This window comes from Oryzias melastigma, linkage group LG13 (assembly GCF_002922805.2).
Source record: "Oryzias melastigma strain HK-1 linkage group LG13, ASM292280v2, whole genome shotgun sequence".
In the NCBI taxonomy this organism is placed as follows: domain Eukaryota; kingdom Metazoa; phylum Chordata; class Actinopteri; order Beloniformes; family Adrianichthyidae; genus Oryzias; species Oryzias melastigma.
Window position 1 is genome coordinate 26,144,757 of NC_050524.1, and position 11,459 is coordinate 26,156,215.

At 41.3% G+C, this 11,459-nt stretch overlaps 1 protein-coding gene and 1 long non-coding RNA gene across 6 annotated transcripts in view; one reads left to right on the forward strand and one right to left on the reverse strand.

Annotated features, from left to right (window-relative positions):
- LOC112136387 overlaps positions 1 to 11,459 on the reverse strand; it is a 34,447-nt gene that overhangs the window by 3,742 nt on the left and 19,246 nt on the right. The window contains exons 2-7 of one of the 5 annotated variants that reach the window (XM_036214914.1): positions 9,665 to 9,909; positions 9,225 to 9,364; positions 6,558 to 6,689; positions 6,372 to 6,479; positions 1,584 to 1,691; positions 618 to 849 (exon numbers count right to left, since the gene is read on the reverse strand). In XM_036214914.1, coding sequence (XP_036070807.1) covers positions 618 to 849; positions 1,584 to 1,691; positions 6,372 to 6,479; positions 6,558 to 6,646 — 537 coding nt within the window. In that variant the 5' untranslated portion in view covers positions 6,647 to 6,689; positions 9,225 to 9,364; positions 9,665 to 9,909. Of the gene's footprint in view, positions 1 to 617; positions 850 to 1,583; positions 1,692 to 6,371; positions 6,480 to 6,557; positions 6,690 to 9,224; positions 9,365 to 9,664; positions 9,910 to 11,459 lie in introns of those variants that run through there. The other 4 variants (XM_036214916.1, XM_036214915.1, XM_036214913.1 and 1 more) reach the window with 4 other exon arrangements.
- Positions 683 to 1,059, forward strand: LOC118599518. Its single transcript, XR_004948917.1, has 2 exons — positions 683 to 720; positions 815 to 1,059. It is a non-coding gene; the product is annotated as an uncharacterized LOC118599518 (long non-coding RNA).

Below are 11,459 nucleotides of genomic sequence, written 5' to 3' on the forward strand. Positions count from 1 at the left end.
CATGTTGCCACACCATGGTAGCGAAGAAAATAAATAAATAAAAACTAAAATGATATAAAACAGAAATCTGGCTTGTACTGCAGTGAGGAAACAATATTTTAGGGACCTGTCCACACCAGTGACCCTCAATCAAGTTCACAGAGTACGCTATACAGGACCCCCCAGATCCAAGCAAAGGGCCAGACCCCGGAGATCTGACTGCAGCGACCCCGTTTACTGAGAAAGGACAATCACTGATGTGGAGGATCCATCTGAGGAAAACACTGGAGTTAAAAAAAAAAAATGAAAAATGCATTTTTCATTCCTGAATTTAATCTAATCTCCTTGAAATAAAAGCATGCATTAGCACCTCTGTGCTGGCATAAGAGAGAAATGAGCGGACTCTGGCAATATTTTTAAGATGATAAAATCCTGTTTTTGTTATGCTTTTAATTTGTGGTATAAAATTAAACTCAGAGTCGAAAATCACACCCAGGTTTCTCACACAGTGAGAAGTTTTATAGTTTAGATAAAACAAACTCTCTCTTGTCTTCAGAACCGATCACTGAAACCTCTGCTTTGTCCTGGTTTTGTCATGGATCTGGATCCCTCCACCCTGTCAACTCCTCTCAGCTGAGCTAATCAGTCAATTGACTCCACCTGAGCACCTCCCTTCTTATGGAGCTGCAGACCTGCAATTGCTGTTGGATCGTCTCTCGCCTCTGCTGTTTTGCTGAGTCGGTGAGTTCCTGTGTGTCTCTGTTTCTGACCTGCCTCTTCAAGGACTCTTCCAAGCTGCTTCCCTCCTGCACTGACCTGTCACCTTCTTCTGGAGCCCTCTCTCTGCTTGGACTGGATCGTCTGCTGTTCCTGTGGATTCACAAGGTGAAAGGAGAGACGGAGACCAGATGGACCAGATGAATTCCAATCAAGTTCTGTTCAGTCCTTCAGTGTCCCTCACTCCTTCTCCACTATCAAGACTCCCCCTTCCTGAGAAAAGGCTGTTTCTCCACCTGTGGACCATAGACTTTTCCCTGAAACTCTACTCCATCCTGAGCCTAAATAAACTATTCTGTTGAAGCTTGTTGTTCCAGGGGTTTCCTTATCAACACCCTGACAGGTTGAGCTGTAAGAAGTTCTCTGCCATCCATGACTTGATGTCTAAAATTCAATTTAAAAAAGACTGACTGACTCTTCATCATCATTCCAGTAAAACGTGTGGAAAGACTATGAATTTGCAAAGTCGTGTGACCATACAGTGTTGTAGAATGTTCTATTATTCTGATGAGGAAAAACTTTATCAAAGTAAAATGGGATTGAATTGGACATTCATTCTTGTTTGTACACAAATTTGATTATCTTGAAGAAATGCAAAAATCTGGAAAACTTCTCCTGAACTGTTCAGAACCAGGTATTTCTCTGAGTCAGTCAGTTTTACATGGAGATGTTCTGATCCACTTTAGACCAGTGAATCAGATCCAATTGGATTGTTCACGATGATGTGAATGAAATAATTTGCCCCAGTAGAGTCAAACACACAACAAATGGTGCTTAGATAGAAGTTGGTGCTGTTGAACTAAAAACTGAAAAAGGGACCTGTGTACCTCTTGGGTGACATCTTGGTATTTTCCTTGAAGTCAGGACCATCTTCCTTGGAACGGTCACTTCTGAGTGACCCACTGCTGGAGCTGGATCCCAGTCTGGGCTGGTTCCTGTCAAACAGGAGTGTTGGTGTCAAACCTGAGTGCTGAACTCAGACGTCCCAGACAGTTTGAAGACACACTCCAATAGAAATTGTGTTTTTGTTTTTAACATGTTCTTGTTAAATTTTTCTGATCATGGGGGACTTGCATAAATTTAAGCTTAAAACTGCCTTTCTGAGTATTTTTCTCCATATTATTGTCAATTAGGAGCATATGAAAAAATACTGTTAAAAAAATCTTGTAGTACTGATGTTGGTTCTACAATCAGCAAGTCATAAACTCTCTGCTCTGCTCCATTCTGATCATCCACTTGCAGAAAAAAAAATCCATGAAGGTTTTTATTTTCCTGGTCTGAGCTGGAATCTGGATCAGAACTTGTACGTATGGATAGCTCTGACAATGCTTAAAGAAATGGATGACAGGAAGTAGAAGTGGACTTCATGGCAACATTCCTGCCCACAACTCAGAGATGAATTTCTAATAAACTCATGCTGTTCTGCAGAAGCTATGTCCTAGAAAATGACACAGGTTTTTTGATTCAGGCTAAAGCAGCATCATCATAATTAAAAGACCTCCGGGAACGCTTTGACAGTAGATCAGAACATGATCAGAGTGGGACTTTAAGTCACACATGTTGACTGTTAAGGTGCATTCACACCAAACGCGATTCAGGAGGCGGAGGCAGCCAGTTTCAATGTTAAGTCAATGGAACACACAAGACATGATCTAAAGTCCAGCGGCGCAATTTGGGCAATGGGCACAAATCACTTGGCACAGCCAAAATGTAAATGTCTGAAGTTTGGCAGGTCGCCATCCAGTGTTAATTTCGTTGACAAAAAGTTTTCTTCATCATCTTCGTCAACCTCATTTTTCACCCAACAAAAACGAAACAAAAACTCCCGCTCAGACACGAAAACTTTTACTAAATTGATAGACATTTTCGTCAACGACTAAAAACGAAACGAAAATACTCTTTGAAGACGACATCCAATCATAGTGACTGCTGGTGAAGGAGGGCGGGAGCAAATGCAAAACGATCCAATCAGAACACAGAGTCCTGCAGCCCGCCCGGGAAGACGCTATTTCAGTGAACTGTGTCTGTGATATAGGTGAAAAAATGTCTATTCAAGGTAGAAGAAGAAGAGTACATAAAGGGACAAATTTGACTTTTAACGTGACCTTCAACAAGACGTTGTGTGGAGCGACCATCACAGGCAAAAACACAACAAACCTGAGGCGACGTTTGCAGACAAATAATAATTACAATTTATTTTCTTTAAATGTGCTTTAAGTTGTTGAAGCTGAATTTGCAGAAATTACAAGTTTGGAAAGCAAGTAAAAGGTTTTTTTTAACAAATTAGTCAAATCTCTGTGTGTTATTCATATATTCATACTTAGTAAATTAATAAATATGCTTTACCTTTAATCTCTATTTTTGTCGTCTGCAACATCTACTGTAATTTATTTGACTAAATAATTGAAAATACCGACTAATACTCTAAAATTTGACTAAAATTAATATAATAAACATGACTAAATTGCGACTAAAACTAAACTTTACTTTGGTCAAAAGACTATGACTTAAACTAAATTAAAATTCTCTTTCAAAATGAACACTGTCGCCTTGTAACATCTGCCAATCAGGAACTCAGCTTTGGATATATGACATTTTCAGTGACTCGATCAGCGGGTAGAATATTAATCCAAAGCAACCGTTTTTATCCTGAATTTCCCTCTATTTCATTAACCCGTTTGAGCCGCAGGTTCTCAGAGCTCATCGAGCTACTTTTGGGAAAAGTGGGGAAACACTCTGGACACTCCCGCGGCGGAGCTCACTTACTCGATATGCCGCCAGAGAGAGAGGTGCTGCGGGGTGCAGAGGCTGCTGGCTCTGTCTTCATCCAGAAATTAAAAAAAAAAAAAATGGAAAAAGGTGTCCTAATTATATTTTCCCCTCTCAGGTTAATAAGAGACAAATAACATTTTAGCTCAGCCACAGTAGTGGGCCAGATTGCTGAAACAATCTTTCACTTGGTGATACAAGCACTAATTTTCTCACATATGTGCAACAGAACCTACTTTTCCAAAAGTACGTTATTCAACTTCAGATAGAAGATGGCGGCCAATTTTCAAGATGTCCGCCTCTTTCATACTTATTTCCACAATATTTGGTCTAAATGTTCAAATAGGAATCCTATTCTGGTTATTTATTTATCAAAATATATGGTTTTGGATACAAGGAATTGAATACAGCATTAAAAATGTACATAATAAAATCCTATGGTAGTATAATGAAAATTTTATGCAAAACAAAAAGTCGCTAATCGACGTATCATCATATATGTACAAATCACACCACACATGAGGTAGTATAGAATCTAGCTTTCTTGTGTGCACGCTAATTGCTTCTATTATTCCATGCATTTGCATCTACAGAGTTGTCTGCATCTCAAGGTCCCCGACATTTGCTGGTGCAGCGGCATTTTGTCAACTGCTGGCATGACTGAGCAATGAGTGGGAGGGTTGACCAAAGAACTTTCCAGGCTTGACCATTCTTTTGCCAGCCCCAGTTGGCTGGGCTTCCAGGTTGCATGTTGCACTCTGTTGCCTGACCTCATATGTATGCAGTTTGGAAGGCTGATCGTTTTACATGCTGAGCTAGAGATGCACTGGTTGGCGGAATTGAATCATAAGACCTTTGCTTCCGGGCAAATATGCAGTCTTGCCTCATCAACCTTACTTTGTATTGCTGTGTTTGTCAAACATTGTCACAACAAACTTCTCAAGAATATTTAGGTCAGCATCTGCTATGGTATGGTTTATTGCTGTTGTCTGCTGTTTTCTCAATGACATATGTCAGAAGTTCTTGAGAGTCCTGAAGCCTGTCCTTGTTCTTTGGGGCAGTGTGGGGTCTCTCTCTGTTGTACAGTCATCAAGGAAGAGCAATGTTTTTTTAGTTCCAGGGCCACCACATCTCAACAGAGGTAGAAGCTTGCCACCACTGAGAATGTGAGCGCACTCATTGAGCCTCTCATTCAGCTGCAGGGTCATGGCTTGTCTCAGCTCTGACTGAGGTTCCACCTTCTTACACGGGAAGCACTTTTGTATTCCCATGCTTGTTCTTTGCACTTTTGAGTGTGATTGTTCTGAATTTCAACTGTTCTTTTGGCTGCTTATTTAAGCTTGCGGTTGTTGAAGATTTGACAACGCCTTTGGTGGTACTTTGCATTGTTGTGCCTTAATGAATCCTCAAGTGATGATGGAAACTTTGTTGTCCTTCTTCTGCTGGACTTGTCCGCAGCATTCGACACTGTGGACCACAATCTTTTACTGTCCAGGTTGAAGGGTTTGGCTGGAATTTATGGTACCGCACTCGACTGGCTTTCATCATATTTAACTGACAGGACTGTCTGTGTGAGCATGTCAGGATCCTACTCCTCAACTGCACCACTGCTGTTTGGGGTTCCACAGGGCTCTATTCTAGGACCACTTTTATTCTCCCTGTACCTCCTTCCTCTGGGTTCCATCCTCAGAAAACACGGAGTCTCCTTTCATTGTTATGCTGACGATAATCAGATTCATGTGACTCCAGCCTGCCAAAGCTGCTGTCCTCTGTGCCCTGGTTTGCCTGCATGAACTTTGTCAGGACGGACTTTGATTTATCTCTTGGATTTGGATCTGGTGCCCCCCCCCCTCCCTTCCTGGATGTCCTCAAACACACAAGTGGAGTTTTGTGCTTTACCTTCTCCACAACAAAGTGAGTGCCAATAAGATTCTTTCGGAAGCACAATTTGAACTGAATAATACCTTTTCTCTAGTGTGCCTGACCCCTTCCCCCTCCCAAGTGGGCTAAGGAGCCCTAGCCCTGGCCTACTGCACTCCAGTCTTAAATAAATGAATCATTGCCAGTTCTGATCAGTCTGTTTTTTGGGGATCCTCTCAACCTGATAAAATATAAATTAAAGTTAATTTTAAAGACAACAATAACAGATATAACCAGAGATTATTTGAAATATTTTCATCAGGGATTCATTACCTTACAGAAAGGGTAAAAAAAATCCCACCAATTTCTTTCATTTAGCGCCAGTTATTTCACATCGAACTAAAAGAACTTTCAGCACACCGTTTCCCACAATTTATTGTTTTGTAGTCCTGAAGGCGGCTTGAAGCCAGCGCAGTACCTATTTTCTGGCTGCGCTGGCTTACGAAGGCGCCCTGAACCCGTCCTTTTTCCCGCGATACTTCGTGACGGCGCACATTTGACGTTGGTGACAGAAACTAACCAACATGCACCGCGCTACAGGCGATCTGCGCAGCGCCGGGTCCGCTTTGGTCATCTCAAACATACTTAACATGAGCCATCGGCTGTAGCTAGACCGCTCCTGCATCGCACCTGAACTGTAACACTAGCCGTGTGAGCCCGGGGTTACTCTGCCGCAGTTGTACATATCTGCTATGTTACTTTTTGTTCGTGACTTTTATGCCATTTATTTTAGAGATAATATCAGCAGATACTTGGGTGTAATGGCCAGTATCTGTGGCAGGCATTTTAAATATTCTTGCTGGAGCTAACTCAAACATATATGTTTGTCAACTCAAGCCCAGTAGAGTCAAACACACAACAAATAGTGCTTAGATAGAAGCTGCTGCTGTTGAACTAAAAACTTAAATAAAAAGGGACCTGTGTACCTCTTGGGTGACATCTTGGTATTTTCCTTGAAGTCAGGACCATCTTCCTTGGAACGGTCACTTCTGAGTGACCCACTGCTGGAGCTGGATCCCAGTCTGGGCTGGTTCCTGTCAAACAGGAGTGTTGGTGTCAAACCTGAGTGCTGAACTCAGACGTCCCAGACAGTTTGAAGGTGTTCAGCTCACCGCTGAGCTTTGCTCTGGCTCTCACGCTTTTGTCGTAGAGCCCTAATAGAGAGAGGGGCTGCCTCCCCTCTGTCCTCACTCAGATCCATGCTGCTGGATTCACATCAGCTCACACATATATTCTACTTTCATCTGCAGAAGAAGCATACGTCACCAATCAGCTCTGATTCACAGCCGCTTCATGCATGTCAATAGGTACATGAGAATTAAAAGAGCATATCCAGGTCAGGTCCAATTTCACTTCAGAATTGCTTTGGATCACTTGAGAAATCAATGACTGTAACACTTGTGTTGTCTGAGTGTCAACACAATAACTCAACAAAGAGAGGAAGTTTAAGCCCCACCAAGCAGGAATCTGTGAAACAACCCAGAAATGATGGTAACATCATTGAGTCATTGAGCTGGGGTTGGTCCAAGAATGGGACATGATCTGAAACCACCAGGTCCAGGAACCAAATCACTGGTGCTCTGTGGCTATGTTGGTTAGAGAGCTCATTTAGTCAAGTTCTTTGTTCTGGTTAGAGTTTTCTGTTTATCTTTAAACTGTCAGACTGATCTGAGACTGCATTGTGGTGTGAAAAGCAGCAGATACTCATGGACAGAAAACCTCATTTTCAGTAGATGTGACTTCCTTCTGGTTAACAGTTTTTAGGTGTTTGTTTATGACTGTGCCATGCTGAACACCTTCCATTTGTTCTGAACTGAAAAGCTGCGTTGCATTTGGACCACATGGTACAGATAGTTACACAGATGGGAGCATCATAGGGGCGGCCGTGGTGCAGCGGTACGGCGGTCGACTCCTTGCCCGCCCATGTGTCGAAGTGTCCTTGGGCAAGACACTGAACCCCGAATTCCCTCTGGTGGGAGGTTGGTGCCAGTGTTCGGCAGTGGAGCCACCACCAGTGTGTGAATGTGTGTGTGAATGTGTGAATGGGTCTGTGACTGTGAAGGGCTTTGAAGGAGGGTAGAACGCGCTATACAAGTATACGCCATTTACCATTCTAAGGCACTCTTCTTTGGAACTTTTCAGTGTTTCATGTGCTAAGTGTAGGTAACTCCAGAGGGTTGGGTCGGGACAACCCATATCATATGTGCGTATCATAGGGTAGTTTGCTGCAGTGCCCCCTGGTGGAAGTAGCTGAAAGGAAGCTAAATATGTGGACTGTGTCTGAATTTCCAATCTAATCCCTAACTATCTAGTGCCCTGGATTTCAAAAGCAATTTGGACTCCATGCTCGCCACTCCTGTTTTTTTAAATGCAAACATGTCATTGATTTCACAAAGTGAAAATCTAATCAATACGAACATTTGTGACTCCACTGTCTTCTGATGATGAAAACGTTGATGGTTTATTTAAAAATTAAATGTAAGCAATTTTTTTGCAAAAATGGGTCAAAAGCAATGCATTGTGGTCAATATTCACCAGTCTAGTGAGCATCGATGCAGACTGGATTTTCACAGAAACATCTAGTACACTCGATTTTGGAATTGTAGATTTGGGCAGTGCTACAAAATGGTGAACACACCACCAGTGAGAGGTGAAAGGATTCTGTCATAGCCATGGACTTTGAGGGTGTGTTCAGACTGGAAAAGTCTGTTGGTCTAGACCCCAATTTGCATAATTCTTGTTTTTCGATTATCAGGGAATATCTGTTTAAGAAAGTGGGAAATTGTCAAGTTTCACCAGATATTATTCACAATCTAAGTTCAAAGTGGCTGATAAGAATACTCCGATGACCCAGCATTCTATCAGCATTTAAATGCATCACTTTCACACAAATCTCAGATGTGAAAAGAGTCTCACCCTAGATTTGTGCATTAATGTGGTTTTGTGTGAGCATAACAAGCGATTTGTGTGTAATTTTTAAAGGTTTGGGTGTATAATTAGTTTCAAGCTGTTGTAATTTAATTTGTGCATATGCAAATTGTATTTTTTTAATTTCCTATTTTTTTTACTTTGTCAAAATGTATTGTATGAGTTCCAATCAAGATATGCATGCAGAAATCCAAAGTTACACACAAATCAGACAAAGTCTATTTTGTCTGTATAGTTACTGAGGAGATGAGGGCTAAGAAGGTCTACTGATGAGTTTATAACGTATAGATTGTTGGGAAAACTTATCAAAGCGCTGAGTAAGCAAGCATGCATACTTGACTAAATTAAGAGATCTATGTATGTTGTTATTAATAGATGTGTAAGTGTTTAATGAAAATAAGAAAACGTGCTGTTGTTCTCATCAGCTCCTGTGTATTTTTCTGGATCTGGTGCTCTCCTCTGTTTCTGTTAATCTGCTTTTTTAACTGTGCTCATCACATCATCCCACTTTGTTGAATTCCAACAACTTTATCATTTTTACTTTTACTTGTTTTTATTTTCCCATTATTACTTTTGTAGGGACTACAGGCAGAAATTAGCAATTTTGCTATAACCTGGCACAACACATCTTTTCACATTTGATCAATGTTCTTGTGTGAATTGTCCCTTTTTAAAAAGAAATAAACTCTTAAACTTCCTGCTGATCAACTGGATCTGAAGACGTGATCCAAAAAAAGCTACAAGGGTGGAAAAAATGAGCAAAAAGTTCACAGGGCTGGAGTAGACCCCCTGATCACTGCAGACTGACAGGAACCACCAGGGGGCGCCCACTGCTCTCTGTTAAACATTACCCAATGTTTTGACACTTTGACCAAGACTGCATGAACAAGTGAAGACCAAAGGTCAGCTGGTAAGTCCAAGCACTGCACTTCCTCAGTGGAGTGGCCTTCTTCAGTTTGTGTGTACAGGGTCACTTCACAACTCAGGTTGTCTGAAAACGTTTAACAAAACCAAAATTCATTAGCATTCAGGTTCATTCATTTGGATGTTTACAATCCAATTCAGTCTGGACATTCAAATTAGTCCAGACTGTCTTCAGCTAAATAAGTGACCAAACAATGACACTGAAGAGCTTTTGGAACAGAATAAACCAAAAGTGACAGCTCCAGCCTCTAAAGTTTAGAAGGAAATCTCCAGCAGAACCAGACTCAGGAGAGGAACCATTAGCTGGTTGGTCGAGGCCTGAGAGGACATAGAAACTCTAGAACAACTGCCGAAAATAAACATATACCTCTCCACATGGATGCAGCAACAAGCACACAGCAGCAGCCTTGATGAAGAGGAACACGAACACTCTGGAAAGCAAAGAGGCTTACTTCTTCTGCTGTCCAGAAGAACTCTGTGGAGAGGAAGTCCTCTGCTGCTTCTCCGTCCTCTGAGTCTGCGTCACTCTGAATCTTCGTCACAGCAGAACAGAGACGGACTGAGCAGGTCTGAGATCAGCTCCTGCAGCTTTCCATGACTTCAATCATTCACCTGCAGACACGCCCAGAGGATGAGAGGAAACCAACAGCCCCGCTCGTCACGGCTACACCCCCATTTGTTTTTCAAAGACAAGTCCTTCTGTCCAAATAAAATGTTATTTTTGAGTCAATGTGTTTTATGACAAGTTATACTATGAGGGAAAAGGTAATTGTCCGTCCCAATACTGCATTCTGTCCCACTTAACGTATGAAAGAGGTCTGTATATACTTCAACTGTGAGAGGCAGTATTAAAAAAGAATCCAGAAGATCCCATTTTATTATTTTAATGGCATAGAAAGATCACCATAGTAACCAGGGTTGTCATAGAGAGGGGTCGAATGTCTTCACCAGGTTTCTTTCGCTGCTATTTGACTCATTCTACCATCTAGATCAGGGGTCTGCAACCTGCAGCTCTGGAGATACTTGTGGCTCTTTGACCTCTCTATAGTGGCTGTCTGGCTAAAGAAAAATAAAATAATAGTACTTTTTTAAGTAAGGGTTCCTAAATTAAAGCATTCACACTAAAATGATTCTGTTTCTTTTTCCCTTAATTATTCTTCTATACAACTCTTCAAATATTTGTGTACTTTCTGCAAATTATACAAGTTTGGCACTAAAATGTTCCTCATGTTTAGGATATTATTCAGCAATTCAAGTTAATTGCTTCGGCATTCTCAGGGACCACATTTAGCAAAAACCATTCTCATTAGCATTATCACAGGTAATGCAACTTTTCTAGTTTAAAGTTGATTAGTTAAGTTTATAAATGTATGACTGAGGAGAACCTTGAACATAAACTATCTAAAGGTTTTTTCACCTCTGCTGACTTGAAGAAATCTTGTTTGCACTTTGTTTCCTCCAAAATACACCGATTTCAAATACTAAGCAAAACTTTGGTAAAAAGTCTGATCCTTTATTAGTTTAAAAACACATCTATGGGGCGGCCGTGGTGCAGCGGTAGGGCGGTCAACTCCTAATCAAAAGAGAGCGGGTTCGACTCCCGCCTTGCTCGCCCATGTGTCGAAGAGTCCTTGGGCATGACACTGAACCCCGAATTCCCTCTGGTGGGAGGTTGGCACCAGTGCTCGGCAGCGGAGCCACCACCAGAGTATGAATGTGTGTGAGATTGGGTGAATGGGTCTGTGACTGTGAAGCGCTTTGGGCCCTCGAAGGAGGGTAGGAAGTTCCTACCCTCCCTCGAGGAAGTACCATACAAGTATACGCCATCTACCATTTATGTTGTCCAGAACTGCACTGGGATGATCCAGTCTGACTCAAGTCGTCTTTGAAAGGAAATTATATGAGCTTCCGTCAAACATAAAAAATAATTTCACATGTTGAGAAAATTCTATTTTTTTAATTATATTTTGTTTTTTAATTCATTCCACAAAAGAAGTTAAAATTCATATTTATTATTAAAAAATACATTGTATCAGTATCAAACAATGTGCAATAATGTTGTCAGCAGTATCAAAATAAAACTTTGCAGCTCCTACTAAGTTTTTATCCGTAGAAAACAAACCTAAATGGCTCTTTTACTGTGAAAGGTTGCAGGCCCCTGG